General features: G+C 38.1%; 1 protein-coding gene across 2 annotated transcripts in view; it reads left to right on the top strand.

Annotated features, from left to right (window-relative positions):
• The window catches only part of COL4A3 (collagen type IV alpha 3 chain), a 58,301-nt gene extending 39,643 nt beyond the window's left edge, over nt 1-18,658 (top strand). For both annotated transcript variants that reach the window (XM_064666488.1, XM_064666489.1), the window contains 21 exons: nt 292-459; nt 1,513-1,602; nt 2,188-2,322; nt 3,011-3,109; nt 4,218-4,307; nt 4,535-4,674; nt 5,436-5,562; nt 5,833-5,913; nt 6,574-6,672; nt 7,179-7,229; nt 8,165-8,350; nt 9,032-9,162; nt 9,604-9,676; nt 10,302-10,373; nt 10,495-10,614; nt 11,442-11,540; nt 12,125-12,337; nt 12,959-13,136; nt 14,155-14,269; nt 15,501-15,673; nt 15,930-18,658. In XM_064666488.1, coding sequence (XP_064522558.1) covers nt 292-459; nt 1,513-1,602; nt 2,188-2,322; nt 3,011-3,109; nt 4,218-4,307; nt 4,535-4,674; nt 5,436-5,562; nt 5,833-5,913; nt 6,574-6,672; nt 7,179-7,229; nt 8,165-8,350; nt 9,032-9,162; nt 9,604-9,676; nt 10,302-10,373; nt 10,495-10,614; nt 11,442-11,540; nt 12,125-12,337; nt 12,959-13,136; nt 14,155-14,269; nt 15,501-15,673; nt 15,930-16,014 — 2,525 coding nt within the window. In that variant the 3' untranslated portion in view covers nt 16,015-18,658. The remainder of the gene's footprint in view (nt 1-291; nt 460-1,512; nt 1,603-2,187; nt 2,323-3,010; nt 3,110-4,217; nt 4,308-4,534; nt 4,675-5,435; nt 5,563-5,832; nt 5,914-6,573; nt 6,673-7,178; nt 7,230-8,164; nt 8,351-9,031; nt 9,163-9,603; nt 9,677-10,301; nt 10,374-10,494; nt 10,615-11,441; nt 11,541-12,124; nt 12,338-12,958; nt 13,137-14,154; nt 14,270-15,500; nt 15,674-15,929) is intronic.
• Nucleotides 18,659-19,554: the final 896 nt, after the last annotated feature.

The raw sequence follows: 19,554 nt of genomic DNA, 5'->3' as shown, positions 1-19,554 counted from the left end.
TTTGAGAACGAATACAGAATTGGTGGGATTTTATGTTTGGTTGTTTGTTTTCCTCTTTCTGAGAAAGAACAGAACTCTCTACTCTCACTTTTTTTTCTTTTTCTCCTCCCTTTTCAAAAAACTCAACCTTTAGCTCTTCTAAGATTTTCTGAGCAGGTATGTTGTCTCACAGATCTAGTATTTAGCCCTCAAACAGAGTTCAAGAAGAGTTTCATGGTCATGATGGCAAGACAGAGATGAAGGTTTATTTTTCAGACATGTACCATACTACACTGTCATGCCTTTTCGCAGGAGGAAGAGGTTCACAAGGTTCAAAAGGAAGACTAGGTCCTCCTGGCTTGAGTATCCCAGGAATCCATGGGAAGCCTGGGGAACCTGGACTAATAGGTCTTCAGGGAAATGCAGGATTACCTGGTCCCAAGGGGCAGCCTGGAAGGCCAGGAATCTCTGGTGTGCCAGGTAAGGATTCCCCAAATAATTGTTTTGACATAGCAATTAAGTCAGTCTTCACAAAAAAAGTGTCAGTCCTGCTGAAATATTTTTCCATCAGTAGCTTTCATATATCTTTGAGATCTACATGGAAAACTTCCTTAAATGATGAGCATATTTTGAAGATGTTGTGAAACAGTATGGAATTTTCTGTAACAGTCTTCTTTGAACGGTTTTACATTTTTTCCTGTACAGTAATATCCTTGCAGTAGGACATGAAATACTTAGCATTCAAAGCAACTCCTCAGCATAATGGAAGTGTAAAACATTTTGTTCTTTTTCAGCATCCCTTTTCAAACAGATAGCTTATAATGCCATCTTTGTCTTAAAAAGCAAGTTCAGATCTTGAGTCTGACAGAGTTGAGTCAGATCAAGCTCCATCACTAACCAGAGATAATTTTAAATAAAGTAAGTAACCCCTGTAGGGTTGACTTGGATTTGTTTGGGTTTTTCTCAGAAATGTGTTCAAATTCAATTTGAAGAATAAAATAAATCAGTCACATAATGCTTCTTATTTCTTATAAAGATTTTCCCTTAGTATCACACCATTACTCTGTGGGAAGGAGATGGTACATACCTTTTTATATAGAGAATCTGTAAAACTTATGTTAAATATGTAGCCCTTGGCTCAGTTATGCAAACACAGACCTCTGCTGTCCTTTGAGGGGAGTTGTTGTGTCCCAGCTGGCCTTCAACTCCTGAGCCAGAAAGGGTTGTCTTTCCCATACCTCTCATGACAGATCTCCCATGCCTGTTGGTTATCTCAGTCATTGTCCTCACTGTCAGTTATTTCATTCATTGATAGAAGCTGTTGCAGCTACCAATTTATGTAGTTTGGGAGTTGTAAATCCCACTCCTGTGGTTAAAGATGGGAAAACTGGCTTGGACAGTTGCAGAAATTGAAAAAAATAAAATAAGCAATTAAACACTGAAATTACAGACATATGTGTAGTTTTCTAAAGTAATGTTCTGTTTAGCTGATCAAATACTAACAAATATGTTCCAATTGCTTCAATTCCACAGGCTCAAGGGGAGAGCCAGGTGTAATGGGCCTGTTAGGAATTCCTGGACCCCCTGGTGTGATGGGAAGACCAGGCAACCCGGGTATCAGAGGCAAGTAACTATAGTATCTGCCTTCATTATTACTTAGAATATAGGAACTTCCATGCTGAAGTTACTCTTGTGATCCATTTTGATGTGTATGATCACTCCTGAGTACACATGTCATACTGCAATTACTGGAATGTCTTTGAGCCTTGGTAAATCTTTATCTTCTCTATGTGTGCAGTCTGAAGACTGAATGACAACATTGTATTTTTTTTTTAGCAGTTTTGACTTGCCACCTTTTCTGTTTTATTAGTATCTGTAAAAGTGGCTGGTGATTTGCTAAATAAACAGCAGAGAGCTTTTTGCTCTATTCTTTCCATTCCATAAGGATATCATTATTATATCTGTTGAACAGATACACAATTATATGTATATTCAATATGAGAAATCCTTACCATCTCTTGCCATAATCTGTACTCATAGCTGTTTTATTGATGATAGGAGCAGTTAAGCTAGTTTAAGTTGTTGATTTGGAATGTATATTTACATGTGTAAATTACAATTGCCCTTGAAGATTGGCTGTTACTTTGCTTCATTTATTATATCATCTAGTCAGGTTTCTTCAGAAAATTTCATTCTGTTTTCCTGCAGGCTCTCCTGGCTTCCCAGGAATAAAGGGAAGAAAAGGGTTTCTTGGAGAAAAAGGTGAACCAGGTGATAAAGGTTTTCCTGGACCATCTGAGACCTTGGTTGCTATTGGGGATAAAGGAGAACGAGGCTTAAAAGGTACACATTCATTGTGCTGTCAGTCAAAACTAATCAGGGCTGTCATTTTTGTGGCAGTTCCAGTGGACTCTAAAACATGGAACAAACTGATTCTACTATTGAGAGTATTCACATGGCTTTGAAATAATTATTGCTAAACACTGTAACTGCCTTCTTATTTGTGGGATAATTGGATATTACACTGAATATTTATTTCCATTTTAACAAGCCCATATTCCTTTAAAACCCTCTTATTTTAATGCTATACCAGTAATAACATGTCAGTAGTACCAGGAGGCTTATATTCATATATGCTATAGATTGATGTTTTTACACATTTAGTATCCTGTGCACAGAAAGGGATGCACTTCCCAATTGGATTTTGGATTGCAAAGATATTGAATCTGCTCAGAAATACTTGACAGTCAGAAGAATTCCTTTGTTTGCAATATTAATATGGACTCTCTGTATATGAGTTGTACATGCTTAACTAATTCTATCTGGCTTTTTGTGCCAATATTTTCCTATGGAAGGTGTCAGAAGGCATTAAAAGTGAGCTTGTTTTTTGCTTATGTGTTCAGAGTGAAAAACCTATGCTCTGCTTCTGTTTCATTAGCTTTAAGAGTGATAAAATTTTAAACTTTGCCTAAAACTTACTTTCTAAGATGTTGTTTTGTATTTTTTTTTTGGTAATGAAACTTTGTTTTAGGAGTTCAAGGAAGAATGGGTCTAAGGGGAGAAAAAGGAGATGTCGGTGTGCAAGGTCTCCCAGGTCTTGATGGGTCTGAAGGAATACCTGGTCTCCCAGGTATGGAATATGTATATTGAAAATTCCTGTGTCATGTGGACAGTGAGATACTGCTGACTCTGCACATCAGCTTGGCTCCAGAAGCAGCACCATCTTCTCTCTATTAACTCTGCAGCCTTTCTGAGAATCCTGAAACAGCAGTTTCAAAAACTGCTCTTTGAAAGTCACAGCAGCGACCACCAAATGATGCTTTGCTCTCTCTCAAATACAGACCACTGTTTGGAGTGACAAACAGAAAATAATATTAGATCCTGAATAACAATAGTTTTAAAATCTAAAAGCTGATGAAGCCAATGAATAAAAATTGATATTTATAAAAGGTGGAGTTTGAATTACCGATATTATTTAAAAAATAATTCTAAAATATCAACATTGCAATTGTGCACAAAAATATTTTAGAAGCTTTTTTAATTTCAGACTAATTTTTCCTTTTCAAAGACTACATGTTTGGCTTGTAGTTTGAAATTTTGCAGTTTTGCAGTGAAAAGCAGATTTAAAAATGAGAGGCATTGCTAGTACTCTGGAATTTAGAGAGAAAGTTCAAAAACATTCTAGATGCATCTAGATCTTGCAGTCATTAAACTGAATGCTAATTTAGCCAAATTAATTTAAAGATAAGTGACTGGGGGGAAAGGTGCCTAAATCACACTCAGGAGGTTTTTATTACATACTACTCATGAGAAATCCATAATGAATGAGTAATAATGTGTTGTGACATGCCCAGAAACCAGACTGAACTGGAGGTAACAATGAAAGAAGAGTACAGTGCACAAATACAAATCCATGATCTTGATCAAATTCTGCAAAAGTATATTTCAGTTCCTGCCTTGAAGTGCTGAGGAATTTTAATTAATAACAAATTTTATTAATATTAAATATTAATTTTAATGTTGATACATAAGGTGTTTATTATTTCCTTGACCTTCTGATAACAATAATGATAATTTTATCTGTGTCTGGGGCAAGAGGCTGCATGTTGATTATTTATAAAATAGTAATATACCAAAAGAAGGGGTGTGGTAGAGGATTTGTATTCATGACAGCTCTAACAGCCAGCCAGTGTCTAAAGCAATCATGGGAAGATGACACTTATTTCTTCATCTTGCAGGTGTCAAAGGATTTATGGGTCTTCCAGGGATTCCTGGAGAACACGGATTTCCAGGTGCACCAGGAGACAAAGGGTTCATGGGAATTCCAGGTAATTTTCTGTCAAGCCATATTACAAGTTCATAAAGCTGTATAGAAGCATTTGCACAGGTCTGAGCTGGGAACACCACACAATACCTAGAAATAAAAACACTGGCTCTGTAAATTACTTCATTGAAGAATTAATATCTGAATATATGAGCAGTAGTTCACAAACACAAGGTGTGATATGCAATTATGATCCCTTTAAGAATCATATCAATATCTGTATTTTTCCAGGTCCAAAAGGGCAGAAAGGATCTCCAGGCTTTCCAGGACCATCAGGTGACCCTGGGCTACCAGGCTATGGTGGCTTTCCAGGTGACAAAGGAGATCCTGGGTACCCATCTGTTGGGCCTCCAGGAGAAGCTGGTCCAAAGGTATGCAGTGGAAATATTGTCCTATTAGGCAATGAGCAGAGCCTTTGACTATAGAAACAGAAGTAGATTATTAGTTAGTGGCATGAAATACGAAAATTCTGTTATGTCATTACTTAGGAGAAGTTTTTTAATTCATCACACTTCACTTTTTTTTGTGCAAAGATATCTTATTTGTAAAGATGGAACATCTTGGAAATAACTTTGTTTCTGTAAAAGTTCCTCATCCATTAAGAACAAGGACTTGCACTGAAAAAGTCAGCAGTAGGAATACTTGTACATTAAAAATCATCTTATTAAATGCCACAGTTTTGTAATCTAAACTTGTACTGGTTGGTTTTGAAAGTTTAGTAATATCCTTGCACGAGATTTTTTTTTTCCTTAGCAAAATATGTTACATTCAGTATATATTACGTTTGGTCATATATGCTGCAGATAAGTAGGAATGTATGTTTAGATCAAAAGAGGAGCTGTTAGAATAAAATTGAAGGGCAATCTGCATGCCAGTGAAAATACCTGAAGACAGAACTTGGTTTATAGAGGTTAAAGATAGATCTTTGTTTCTTAGCTATGTCTAAAGGATTAGTGGTATTATGAGAAGATCTCATATTAGTCTGCTTTGATTTCTGTCTGAAAATCATAACGAGACATGATTACACAACCTTTAAAATTACATGTGGTTCTTCTGTTGTTCAAATATGGAATGGAATGTATTTACTGTAATGTGACTTTTTACCTGTTTGTGTGCAATTGCTGTTTCTCAGGGAGATCCAGGTCCTCCAGGAGTTCTTGGCAGCAAAGGAGAAAAAGGATCCCAGGGTCATCCGGGACGTGAAGGAGCATCAGGACCACGTGGGATCAGAGGGGAAACTGGAGGTGCAGGAATCCCAGGTATGGGGTATTTTGGAGGAGTGGGGAGCTGGTGACATGCTGGTGGAAGAAGTTTCTCAATAAGCTCCACAGAGTGCTGTGGGGTGGCACATTTATACTGGACTGCTGGAACCTACCCAGCTCCTTTGTGGGCAGTGCAGCCAGGCCAGCTGATGTCTCCTAGATCCCTTTTTCAGCTGGCACAAGCTGAAATGACAGCAAAGCTCTCGATCTGAGTCTGCATCTAGTGATAATGCCTCTTCTCCTCTCCCACACTCTCTGTTCTTCCAGGAAAGTGTGGACCCCCTGGAGATACCGGTGCTAAAGGACAGCAGGGCCACCCAGGACAGCGGGGTGTTCCAGGCCCTCCTGGTATGGTGTTGAGCATCTCTCCTGAATCACTGCCCCCTGGTTTGGGATTTTATTTCAACTTGAGGTTTTGTTTACCTCCTCTGGTTCCAGATAAGGTTTTTAACAGCCAGTTTTCAATGTTATCAGTTCAACTGAGGCAAGAAGCTTTAATCTTGTTTCAGTACTGGAAAGCTTTTTGTCCTTTTTTATTTTTTAATATATATCCAGAGGTCTCAAGGTGTGATATGCACACAATTATAAGAAAGGTTTGCTCTACCTCCTAAAAGAGAATAATAAGCTAAGATATAGCTAGATGAGGAGAAGAAAATTAGAGTAGAAAGAGGGGACAAAGTTGTAGTTGTTTGTTGAAGAAACAACTAAAACAGAATTAAAAATATACCTAAGGGACAGTGTGTAAATATACAGCAACAGAGAGGTAGGTATGCATTGCAGGCTTTATTATGCTTGTGAAAATAGTGGGGGTGTTGAATCCGTTGAAGTCCAGTGAGCTCAATAAAAACTATATGCTGCTCTTTACCAGTGTTTATATACCAACACATCTTTGGTATCTTTGAAGTAGCTGAACTAATTAAATTTTAATAAAAGGGAGTCATGTCTTTTCCCACTGACATGCAGAATAATGGAAGTGAAAATGGCATCGTGGTCTGTTGTAATTCCCAGGTGCTGTTGGAGTCCCTGGAAAAAACGGACTTGTTGGTGAAAGAGGTAGTCAAGGTCAGGATGGTATGCCTGGGCCCCCAGGAGCAAAAGGAGAACCAGGTAACACCACTGAAATATTTTCATTCTATTTTACAATTGTTTTTTTTTCTGCAATTAATCTGACAAGGATTATTTGGGAAGGAATAATAAGGAGCTTCTGTGGAGCCAAAGATAAGTTTATAAGTAGGTCATTCACAGGTTTTTCTATGTAATTATTGTATTAACGTATTTTCTTCTGTAGGTAATTACATTTATTTTTCTATTTTTCTTGATAATTAACTTAAATGCAGGGGGTTTTCTGGTCTTTTTCTTTTGAAAAGAAGACAAAGCTTATTATTGTAGAATGTACCTCAAATATGATTGAACAATAACAGGTCCTACTACAAAGAAAAACTTAAAAATTAAATTTGTGTTTCTTTAAAGAAATGAAAATAATAAATTATATTTTATATATAACCAAACCCTACATTTTTATTCAGTAAATTCTGAAGAAATGTATGAAATAGTAGACAACTGTAATGTTTTCTAACAGTTATTTAGGACTTAATATGACTAATATTTTGTAGGAGCACCAGGGAGAGGCATCCCTGGCCTTCGAGGTATTCCTGGTCGTAGAGGTGAGTTGGCTTTTCAAAAAGCAAACCCTTAATTTATAAATGCCCAAATCAGCATCTTTTAAGTCAAATCCTGCTTTCAGATGCTTGAAATGGCACTAAGAGTGTCAGAGGAAGTCAAGAGTTATTCTGTGTTTTTGATCTGTGATTTGGTCCTATATATTAAATGTCAAGAGTTGTTGCTTGTAAAGTTTAGACTACTGTAGAAGGGAAATAAAAAATCTGAATTTTATGGTCTTGTGAAGGTGACATACACATTCTAGAGCTTTTGAAATGTTATTATGATACATAATTTGATTAATAGAGTATACCTCCTTGCAAACAGAAGGTGATGCTGAATACTAAGCATACTCTCAGGAAGCTGCAGTGATTGCATTTTAATTTTGTTTATCTTCCTTTTTATATTGATGAACAGTTGACTGAGGGAATTCTTCACATTTTTTATGTTTTGCATTGTGCTGGTAGAAATCCATGGATTTGCTTTACTTTAAAAAAGTAAATTTAAAGCACTTCAAGATCAGCTTCAGAACAACATCCCTTTGGAGTAGTCTCTTATTTTGTTGTATTCATATTGATGCTCCTACCTGGAATTCAGTTTAAAAGAATTTGTTAATTCTGATCTGCATAGAAGCATTTCTTCTACTTATGCATCAATAAATATTCTCTTCTCTGGTCTTTCTACTCTTCTCTCAAGTTTATTCCTTGGTATGAGCAATCTCTGAAGTGGAGTTTTAAAATAAACAAACCACAGTGTGTACACTGCCTTGCAGTGAGTCCTGTGTTCTCATAGCTGCTTTTCTTTAGGTGGCCCTGGGGACTGCATACTAAAAACAAAGGCTGAATTCCACCTTTGTGCTACAGGAAACACATATTCTGCGTAGTCACATCACCTCATCATCTTGACAGCACTCCCAAAATGTAACATTTATACTTTGCAGGGATCAAGGGGGACATGGGGCTGCCTGGTTTCCCTGGGCCTCCGGGTATGAAAGGCCATCCAGGTGATCAAGGACCCATTGGACCTCCTGGCTTAGTGGGGTTACCTGGATTTCAAGGCCCAACAGGCATGGCAATCACTGGCCAAAAAGGCAACAGAGGAATTGCTGGTGCACATGGAAGACCAGGTGTGTTGTTATAACTCCTTATTTATCTGAAATTATGTAATTGAAAGCAGAAGTTAGCCTGTCCAGAATCCAAGGCTGAAAGGGTTATTCCCCCAAGAGAGCTTCATAATTAAACAGGTAGTTCCTTTAGCAGTTAGTGCAATATTACCATTGCAAGCAACAAGATGATCTCTGCAGTGGCATGTAAATTGAAATAACTCTAAGCTTTGCAGTCCACTCAATTGCATTATCTTGTTTTCTTCACATGTGGTCTGTAGAGCAGCTGAGATCCAACTTTAAAGTGACACAGCAAGAGTGTGTAGATGTGGCACTTAGGGACATGGTTCAGTGGAGGACTTGGCAGTGTTGGGTTTACAATTGGCCTTGATGATCTTAAAGGTCTTTTCCAACCTAAATTAATTCTGTGATTCCAGGCTTAACTACAACTGAAGAATATTCAAAAACCTGTAGTGCTATAGAACACTGCAAGAACTCAGTTCTGATCTCAGATTAAATTAGCAGGCTAGGAAAAAGTCTTTGATTATTTTTTTTTAAAGTGGGTATAATTCCTTGGAAATCACTGAGATGGGGTGGTAAACATGAGTATCATTATGGAGCCACTGAATGTTTCCCTGTGTTGCATGTAATCTGTGTGCAAAGCTGCTGGCAGTAGCCTTTACTTACTCTGATGTTTCTGTACAGGTGCTCCTGGTTTTCCAGGGCTTCCTGGTCTTTCCACTCCCAGCATAAAAGGAAGCAAAGGTGTCAGAGGAGCGGATGGAATACCAGGGCCAACTGGCCCAGCTGGTGACATTGGCCCTCCTGGTCCAAAAGTCAGTGAAAGGAATATTGCTTGTTTCTTACTGCATTGATAATTTGTTCTTACCATGAAAATAATACCCATGATGATAAAAAAAACCTCAAAACCCACAACCAACCAACAAACCCACCTCCACTCCTCATGTATCTTTAAAAAAAAACTTGTAATGGAGGGAAGACCAAAATAAATATGAGAAGTAGGTTTTATGGATTTTAATGGACAAAAAAGAAATTTTCTTGAATTTCTGGCATGTCATTTCCTTGGCTGTTCTCTATTACAGAATAATGTGAACAAAAACATAATTATTCCTAACATGCTCAAAAATGGAGCAGATAATTCTAGTTGCAGCATATTCTGTGAACATAATGCTTTGAATATTCAGAACAAAAAGAAAATGTACTTCATAGTGTGCAAATGCTGCTCCTGTTTATTATTGATGTTATCTGATTTGCAGGGAATAGAAGGTAGATCAGGCTATCCTGGTGCCATAGGGAACCCTGGATTTCTTGGATTCCCAGGTGTAAAAGGTATTTATATATTTATTATGTACACTTCTGTGTGTCAAAAACAAGCATTTACATGTGGTGTTATAATATTATTTGTTAAACAGTATGAGGAGTGGTTCTAGAGACATGAGGTTTTGCCATGAAGATCAGAGTATAGGTGAGCTCCAAATGGAAGCACTCACTACAAGAGTGTTTTCATTGAGGTACATCCTATGGATGTGTCCAAATTGAATTTCAAACACTTGAAAAACTACACAACACTCTTAAAGCTTTCAGCATAACTGACTAGGGTTAAAAGGAGTTGAGCTGCACTTGAAGGCAGCACTTGACCTGTAAATTCAATGACAGAAACATATGAGGTAGACAGGGCATAGCTGAGATTTTAAATTAGGTTTATGTGACCAGCCATTGTATAAAGACAGGCACAACAACACCACCTCATAAATGGAGTGCACTTGACCTATAAATTCTACAGTAACAGCAGAGATGAAGAAGTCCAGTTCACATTTCAGATGAGTCTATAGGCTGTGTTACCCTTTGGGAACTTTGCATGGATCATGCAGGACCCTTCAATAAGCCTCTGACACTTTGACAGTTGTTTTGACATTTTAAACCAGACAGATGTATCTTCAATTTTCTTTTTTAGGAGAAAAGGGGAATCAAGGGCCCCCTGGACCACAAGGTGCAGAAGGGCCAAGGGGACCAAAGGGCCAGCATGGTAACCAACCCTTCTCCTTCCAATACCGGCTGACTTAAATTGATTTGTTTGTTTTGTTTTGTAGTTTGTTTGCTTTCTTTTAATGTAAAGCAATATGTCTTCTACATATTTTTGCTCCTAGGCCTTCCTGGAGTCACTGGGAGAGTATTCTCCATCCCAGGAAGCAAGGGTCCTCCTGGACTGCCGGGAATGCCAGGAACACCAGGTGATCAAGGAATTCAAGGGATTCCTGGATTACCAGGTGATCTATATTTTTATCTCTGTGCACGTTTGTATGTGCTGCTTAGTGGAACATTTTGGTTTGGTGGGAAAACATGCTTCTTCATAGAAAATTGACATGTCTTTAAAAAACCTCACTATATTTAAAAATAGCTTTTTGTACCTTGTTAACACCCTTATATTTATAACTTGTCCCATTCCACCTGCCCTCCTCCCTTGCAGTGAATAAGTGAGTATGTCCCTCAACATAAGCCTAAGCAACAGTGCAATAATAAGTAAACTTGGATCAAACCATCCACTGTTTTCATAAACCAGAACCATGCTCAGGATGTTTATCATTTTGTGGGGGAAATGACCACATGTAATAAAAGTCTAGACAATAAAAGTTCTAGATGTGCTACAAAGCGATTGTGTCTGTCACAGTCTGGGAGTGGGAAGGTTGAGGAGAGGCTGGTTACTTTTCCATTGGCACCAGAAGTGAAGCCTGCCAGAGCTGTGAGGAATGGGGCAGCAAGGAGCAGGTAGGATGAGGTGGATGTGCAGGGAGTACTTGGCCACCCTTCCCAGTACCACAGCTTTGCACCCCACAGGAAGGGAGCTCTTCAGGGGGCAGACTTGCTACATGGCATTCTTCTTTAGTACATTTAATGTTTCCTTATAATCTTTCTGGTAGGAAATATGATGGCAGTAGCACTGCAGACAGTCTCAAAACCTAGTAAACTCATGCTGATATTTTTATTCTAATACAGCTACATTTATGTGGGGATTTTAACGTTATTTTCCAACAGTTATTAAAATCTAGAGTAACTACTGCTATATGCTTCTGGTTTTTTGTTGATTCCAATTTAGGACCTAAAGGAGTAAAAGGTCTACCAGGAAATTTCGGTCATCCAGGTCATCCAGGACTGCCTGGTCCAAAAGGAGACAGGGGATTTCCAGGAGAAAGAGGTACAGCAAAGCAGATATCTCTCTTAGATTGGCACTACTGAATTTACAGATAAACTGTATTGCTGATTTCTGTAAATCTTTCTTTTTGCCTGTATTGAGATTCTGTAACATTTAAGTAGCTGTAGAGCCACAAGCACATGTAAGCACATTCTTAGCTTTTAACAGAGGCATGTTCACAACTGAAATAATAATTTACAAAAATATGCCTTGACTGTGCTGCTCTGTTTTTAATCACATCTGTTTATTCACTTGAAATCCCTAGGTTTTGGAGTGCCTTTTTACTACATCAAAATAGAACTAAATGTTTTTATTCAGGCATGACAAAATGTTTTTAAGCTATTTTTTGTAAAAATGGCCATGGTTCTTTAAAATACCTCACTATTCCATGAAACTACACAGTGTAAAGCTACCTGAGCTAGGTCTGAAAGAGTTATTATATCTAGCAACAAATACTACCAATTTTCAAGTTGTATCTTCTTACTGATAAATTTTTATTCATTTTCAAATGATTTCACTAATTTAAATGAAGTGAAAATTCAAACAAAATGATAATTTTTGCAATCATATTTATTTCCCCTCCACAGGACAACCTGGACTGATTGGCTTTCCAGGTCTGCAGGGGTTACCTGGATCACCAGGTACTATCATTGCTGGTCCAACAAGAAGAGGTTTTATCTTTACCCGGCACAGTCAGACAACAAAGATTCCTTCGTGCCCACGTGGGACATCCCAGATCTATGTTGGCTATTCCCTGCTTTTTGTCCAAGGAAATGAACGAGCACATGGACAAGATCTTGGTACTGTATTAGTAAAAAATTTCAGATCCTTTTTTTAGAGTCCAGTAATGCTAAGGTGTCATGAGACCAAACTTACAGTAAGTGTCCCAGGTGAACACTGGTGTCTCCAGCGATCTGCTGCTCTGAGACAATTCAGCAATCATGGCTTGAAAGACCCTTTTCTTTCAAGCACTCCCATATTCCCTTAGAGGTTTTGAGGAAGAATTCAGTTACTTATGGATGGATGTCTAGTATAAATGTTCCCAATGTTTGCACAGGATCTGAGGGAGTATCTTGCATTTTCGGAGGCTAAATGGGATGCTGAAAAATGTGTGAAAAATGTCACCAGAAACTTCTGCTAAAGCAGCTGAATTCCTATCACTGTGTCAAGGACTGTCAAGGACCATTCAAGAACATATTATTTTAACAGATTTTGTTCTTAGCCCTTGTTTTTTATATAGATATTTTTATATAAACCATAAGCATGTTACTTTCAGATAATTCTACTGTACAGACACTTTTTATAGACCAGCTGTTTTAATTCCTACTGTAGTGGATTGGGTGCCATTGTGTGGCTCTTCTGTTTGCTGCACTAAATATAACCCCCAGTCTGTCACAAACCTCTCCTCCTTTGTCTTTTAGGAACAGCTGGCAGCTGTCTGCAGAGATTTACCACTATGCCATTCCTATTCTGCAGCCCCAATGACGTTTGCAGCTTTGCCTCTCGCAATGACTATTCCTACTGGCTGTCCACTGCGGTGGTAATGCCCCCAGACATGGCACCTATTTCTGGCAGGGCACTGGAGCCCCATATAAGCAGGTAAGAGGATCAGAATTTCAGCTCTTCTGCCCTGGAACCACAAAGACATCATAAATTGTTTTGAGTAGCAAAGGTCTTAGGCAAAGACGCGCCCATCTCAGCCAGTACAAGCACTGACTTCAAAAACCTGATTTTTGATTACTCACCTAAATATGTCAAATATGCAGTGATGCTGTAGAAAAGTTAGAATACAGCTGGGGTCCCGTCACAGAGCCTATTCTATGCCAACACAAGAAGATGGCACAGTCCTACTGATTGCAGTGATATTGTTTTTAAAACCCTATCATTTTGTATATCAGAGGCAGACTAAAATGAAATAAAGACATGTTATTTTACAATACAGTACAAATCAAGCTCTGCTTTTAATTATGAGTGATATGTTTACTGTAGTTGGTGAAGAACATTGTGAGCTGGGACTAAAGGGTCTCTGCTATGAAACATCCTTGTGCAAGTGTGGCCCTTTCTCGTTGCTTAGAGCATGTGAGAAGGATGAAGAGCAACTTAACAGAAAAAGCTCTAAAAGCATGAAAGGCCTAGAGCAGCAAAATCCAAAATGGGAAGGCATCTGTCCTGCCCTACCCAGTTGTTGCAATCTGATAGCTCAGCTTCATAGTTTCCTCATTTAGGAAATAAAGATTACTTTTTCTAATTTTAGCAAATAAAGGTACAGAACTTTCATCTAAAGCACAGCAACATAAAGTAGTGAGCACATGAAAAAGGTAAAATTTCACTTGTTACTTCATTAAAGGCAAAAATTAGGAAGCTCAAATGTTCTGGGATTAATTCCCATCTTAAAACAACTTTTTGTCTGGTGTTACTCATAGGGATTACAAAGCAATTGCAAAGTGAGGTATATTGGTTACCTTCCATTTACTTACCTCCTCTTTAAACAGAGAAAACCTGTATGAGTTGTAACATTTACAGCAAGCCCTGCCATGAGGTAGCTACTGTCCTAGAAGAGAGAAATTGTTCTGCTTTCATGTTTTCCCTCATATCTGTACTGTGCTTTCCTTCACAGGTGTGTTGTGTGTGAAGGAGCTGCAATGGTAATAGCAGTTCACAGCCAAACAACTGTAGTTCCTGCATGTCCAGAAGGCTGGATATCTCTCTGGAAGGGTTTTTCTTTTGTAATGGTAAGGATGTAATAATTTGATTTATTAGTTTTATGTCCTCAGATTTTCATTGGCGTTTTCAGCTGTTCATAGCTCATTTGTTTCTTAATCATTGTTAAATTTTTTTATGCCTTTGCCAAGAAGCAGACAATAATTCTATAGGTGGCAGGAGGAAAAAGGGAAAAGATGAAAAGGGAACTGTAGGACTTTAGTCTGACAAAAATAACTGCATGCATTCATTTTCATATGTCATGTTAAGATCTAGGAGACAGAGTTGGAGTGTGGAGTGGTTAAACTGGTGCTGAACACACAAACACAGAAATAACTGACCTACTTGTATGCCAGGAAGTTCTTAAAAAAACCGGAACTTGGGACTGAACACAGAAAGCTAAAATCAAAAAAGCAAAGAACTGCCTCAGCAATTTTGATGCCATAATGAGATAGGAGTGAAGAAAGTTCGTAATGTGACTGCAAATTGAGAACTAATTATGGGAATAAAGGTGTATCTATACTAGAGGATGTAGCACTTTATCTTTGTTATTCATGCCTGTGAAATGTCATAGACATGTCAGCAAATGAACATAAAAGACAGAATTAAAAAAAAAACAACTTTTTTTTTTTTATGAATTAAAGTCCTTTTAGGACTAGTGTGAAATTTGTTGTCTGTCCTCCAATTTGGCTCTAAGTAGTAATAATAATAATAAACTTGGAAAACAATAAGAGAATTTTTGCAGCATCTGGTTAAAATAATTTGCTTGTTTCCAACATCAGCAAAATTGAATGGTATTTTCTAGCCAATTTTCTAGTGTCATAAATTATTTTAGAGCTATTTCTACAAGCATTTACCAACATCAGAGAAGGAAAATGCTTTTTTTTCCTTTTGTGTTTCAAGAAGCAATCTGTGCAACAAAAAATATGAAAACATACACCCACCCATTTGGCTTATTTGTGATTTATTTACTGTAGTCCTCAACTGTACAGAAGCCAGATACTTTCTAGTCTTTGCAATGGTTAGTTTCATGCCTTTTCATGCAGCAGAAAAAGGACTTGAGAAATGCCATAAATGTTTGAATTTTCATAAGGCTTCTGTGCTTCATTTTAAGTTTTATCAAACTAACCTGTGTTCAGTTTGGTTTCTCCAAGACACACCACAGAACATATGGTATGTTTTAGAAGGAGATTGGTTTTTTGCCTGCAGTTTACCAAAAGCTGCTGGACGAGTTCTCATTACAAAATGCATTGTTGGTTACAGTACACGAGTGCTGGCTCAGAAGCTTCTGGCCAAGCATTGGCATCTCCTGGATCTTGTCTGGAGGAATTCCGGGCCGTCCCATTCATAGAGTGTCACGGCAGGGGAACGTGCAACTACTACACAAATTCCTACAGCTTCTGGTTGGCAACGTTAAATCCAAGAAGAATGTTCAGGTAACTGTACTTCCCTGCATCCATACCCCTCACACCCCTGCTGCAAGTGCCTGAGGAGACACTAAGTGCTTGTGGGGGCTTCCTCCATAACTCTCCTTAGGGTAGACATCCCTCTTTGTTAGGTTCAGGGTCTGTAGCATGCAGATGCTTTCATAAGCCAAGGATTCCAAGGTTGCTGTCAATAATTCCATATCCAAAATTGCATCATCTCTCCATGTTTTTTAAAGAAAAAAATTAAATGTTTTCTTTCTTTTAGGAGACCAGTGCCACAGACTTTGAAAGCAGGAGAACTAGAAAATATCATCAGTCGTTGTCAGGTCTGCATGAAGAGACCAATCTAAACAGTGGCCACTCTTGATAGAACCTGAAACTCTGCTTTTATTACAAAAAATTGCCTAACTCTGAAGAGCTATAATTTATTAAAGTCCAGCTGCGTCTGGAGAGAAAATTATAAATTGCCAGTGCAGCACTGTGGTGAGGCAGGGCAACAGTTTGACTTTTGTGTTTGGCAAATGACAAAGCACTTTGTTGGAGGAAGCCTGTCAAGGCAATCTGCAGGGGCTTCTGCTGAACCATGGCATTTCTGAGCTGCATCTCCATGATAAAACCACACCATCACCAGATCTTTAATGAAAGATGTTAATGCTGCCTTGTGTCATGTGCTTTTCAAACAGCAAGACAAGCTAAAGCTCCTGTATCAGCTTACATATGTTCAGTGTTCCAAGTGGATATTTAAATAAGATGACAATCTGGCACTTACGAGCGATAGGGTTCAATAGGAAATATTTTCAGTGCACTTTTAACTATATGATGATTCCTTGAGAGTTGTTTTGGTTTGGTTTTCTTGTCTAATAAACAAGTATCTCCCCACTTCCCTCACCCTTCCTCTGGCTGGCAAACAGGAATCTGATCTTTGTTGTATCACTGTGCTGATGATGGTTCCTGAGTGGCCAGGAGGGAGCACACCATGCACTGGGCAGGCAGGACAGTGGGGACAGTGGGCTGTGTCCTCCAGAGTGACTGTGGCTAAGGGCTGACTAATTGAAAGTGATGGAAAGTTTTCATTAGATTCCATGATTAGATCATGAGATCTTTTAAGTTCCTCAAAAGCTGACAGTATTATGATCACATGCTTTCATCTCTCCCGAAGAAAAAACTATTTACCATATCATAATTTTGGGTTCTGTTGGAATTAACAATTACTGTATGGCTCAAGGGCTCCCGTGGCATTATGAGGTTATCACCCATCAGGATGTGATTTCTTTCTATTTTATTTTTAATAGATAACAAAATCTATAATATTTCCATTTTATAATAGTCCATATTTAAATATTTATCACAAATTATATTCTGTATTTAAATATTTATCATACATTTCTGAAATGAAACCATTTATTCCATCCAGACAAATGTATGCATCCAAAATTTTAAAAAAGACTGATATTTAAATTGTACCATCTAAGCACTGACTTATACAAGAGAATCCAACTGTAAATGAACATAAATACTTGAAAAGCACTTTCATTTACTCATATAACTTATATAAAATTGTAGCTCTGAAGTTGTTTTTTTTAATATTTATAACATTGCACTTGCAAGGCTATTTAAAATTGTAATGTTGACATTTAAAATGTTAATATTTTTTAATACTTGCACAGTCTATCAGAATTCCAGTATTTAGTGTTACAGAAGAAGCTTAACTCATCTGAATAGTTCTGTAAATGCACCACTTAAATGTAGGGTCTAGCAATTCAGTGAAATAACCAAGATTTCTCATTTAGGTGTTTTTTAAGCCAGTGAAATTTTATATTGTTTCTGTTAAAATACTTGCATTGTGTTTGTCTGACTGTTTGAATTTTCAGTGTTAACCTAACTAAGAAAAGGTTTTGTCTGTGTTCCATGCCAGTACCTTACGATGGAGCAAATGTGAGGATACCATTTACATGGACTGAATGGATATTTTAAAATTATTGTTTGCTTGAACAGTCGTAGTACTTCTGTTTGCAAGGTATAATTGTGAATTTGCAGGGTTTTATGAAGAATCTCTATGCAGATGCACTACTGATAAGAAGGTATTAATGTCAAGTTAATATTTAGTCCTTTATTTGAACCAGGCTTGGAGTTGAGGTTGTTTTCCTTAAAACAATCACATACTAGATTTTTCCATAAATGCTGAAGATTGCTTTAAATACTCAAAGCTAAAGACCACACCTGTTGCTCGTTAGGTTGTTGGGGTTTTAGTGGTTTCAGTGGTTTCTTTTTTTCATTAAGGCTCATTACAGTCACCCAAAGGCCCTTGAATATGATACACAGCCAATGACCTGGAAACCCTCATGTAAAACTTGCTAGTAAAATGCAAATGTGAGCACCTGAGGAAATGCCAGCACCTGCTGGAAATGGCCAGCAGAGGATAATGTGTAAGGAGAAGGGAACAGATTGTGGTTTTTAAGTCCAAAAGGTAAGTTACAAAGGGTTATGTTTCACAGTATTGCACAGAACGGGAAGAGATGCCTTGCTCCCAGTTTTGGATTCAGCTGCTCACTTTTTGTGTGGCCTTCAACAAGTTACTAAAGAAAGATGTTCATAAATAGCTTAAGATTTTGATTGCTCAAGATCAGTCTTTCTTTCCAAAGCATGAAATACAACTGCAGGGACACATGTTCGTCAAGCCTGGCATACTACAAGCTGGACACTGGAAAGCAAATTAAAACTTGAAAAAAGTTGGTGTAAACCTCTCTCTGCAGATGCAGATCATGTTACTTCCCTACTGCTAACGATTGTTGTGAGGATTAGTTAACTCATGTCTGTAAATGCTTTGGGAGCCTTAACTGGAAAGGGCTGATGAGGTGCAAGGTGTTAATATATTGTACTGAAAGAATGGATGCATGAGAAATGGGAAATAATGAGCAAACCATGGGGGCTGTAATCTGCTAAATACAGCCAAATAAAAATATTTTGACTAAATAAAAGCCCCATTTCCTGTTAGTTTTTTTTGTTGTTGTTCTTTCCAGAGCTAATGATCTTGTCCACTACCTGTGCATACAAAAAAAAAAAATAGTGTCATCTGATTAAAAAACAATAGGTAGAATTTACCCTCAAAATGACACTCACTCTCTCAAACGTTGACTACACCAGAAGTTTAGCACTTCACTGTAATGCCCAAGCTGGATTTCTGCATGCTCTCTGTCTTCCTAGATATATTCCTACATAGGATGCTGTGATGAGCTGTGGATTTTTTCTTCTTATCAGCTGGTCCAGGGCTGCTGTGGATTTAGTCTGAGAACTGATAACTGATAATTGGTGTTGATACCACACTGATGTTTTGGTATTGCTCTGTAGTGCTTACTCTCAGTCAAGGACTTTCCAGTGTCCCATGTCTGCCAGTGAGGAGGTGCACAGAAAGCTGAGAGGGAGCATGGCCAGGACGGGTGCCCCAAATTTTCCATAGGGCAATTCCACACCATAGGATGTCATGCCTAGTACATCAACTGGGGAAGTTACCTGGATGGTGGATCAGGGACAGGCTTGGCAGTGGCCAGCAGGTGGTGAACAACTGTATTGCCATCACTTGCCTTACTTGGGTTTTATCTCCTTCTCTCTCTCTCTCTCCTTTTTATTACAATTATTATTATTATTAGGATCATTAAGACTACTTTGTTTTAATTATAAAACTGTTCTTATCTCAACATGAGTTCTATTTTCTTTTCTTTCCCGATTCTCCTCCCCATCCCATGATGGGGTGGGGTGTGGGGAGTGAGTGAGTGGTGGTGTTTGGTACCAGCAGACTGGGTGCAGCAGAAAGAAGAGGGCCCACCTAAAATTATTATTGAGATTTCATCATGAAAATAAGAAAGACAAACCAAGAGAAGAGTGTTGGATGC

This window comes from Pseudopipra pipra, chromosome 10 (assembly GCF_036250125.1).
Source record: "Pseudopipra pipra isolate bDixPip1 chromosome 10, bDixPip1.hap1, whole genome shotgun sequence".
Classification (NCBI taxonomy): Eukaryota; Metazoa; Chordata; class Aves; order Passeriformes; family Pipridae; genus Pseudopipra; species Pseudopipra pipra.
The sequence above is the reverse complement of the archived record's forward strand: the minus strand, read 5'-3'. Positions and strand labels throughout refer to the sequence as shown.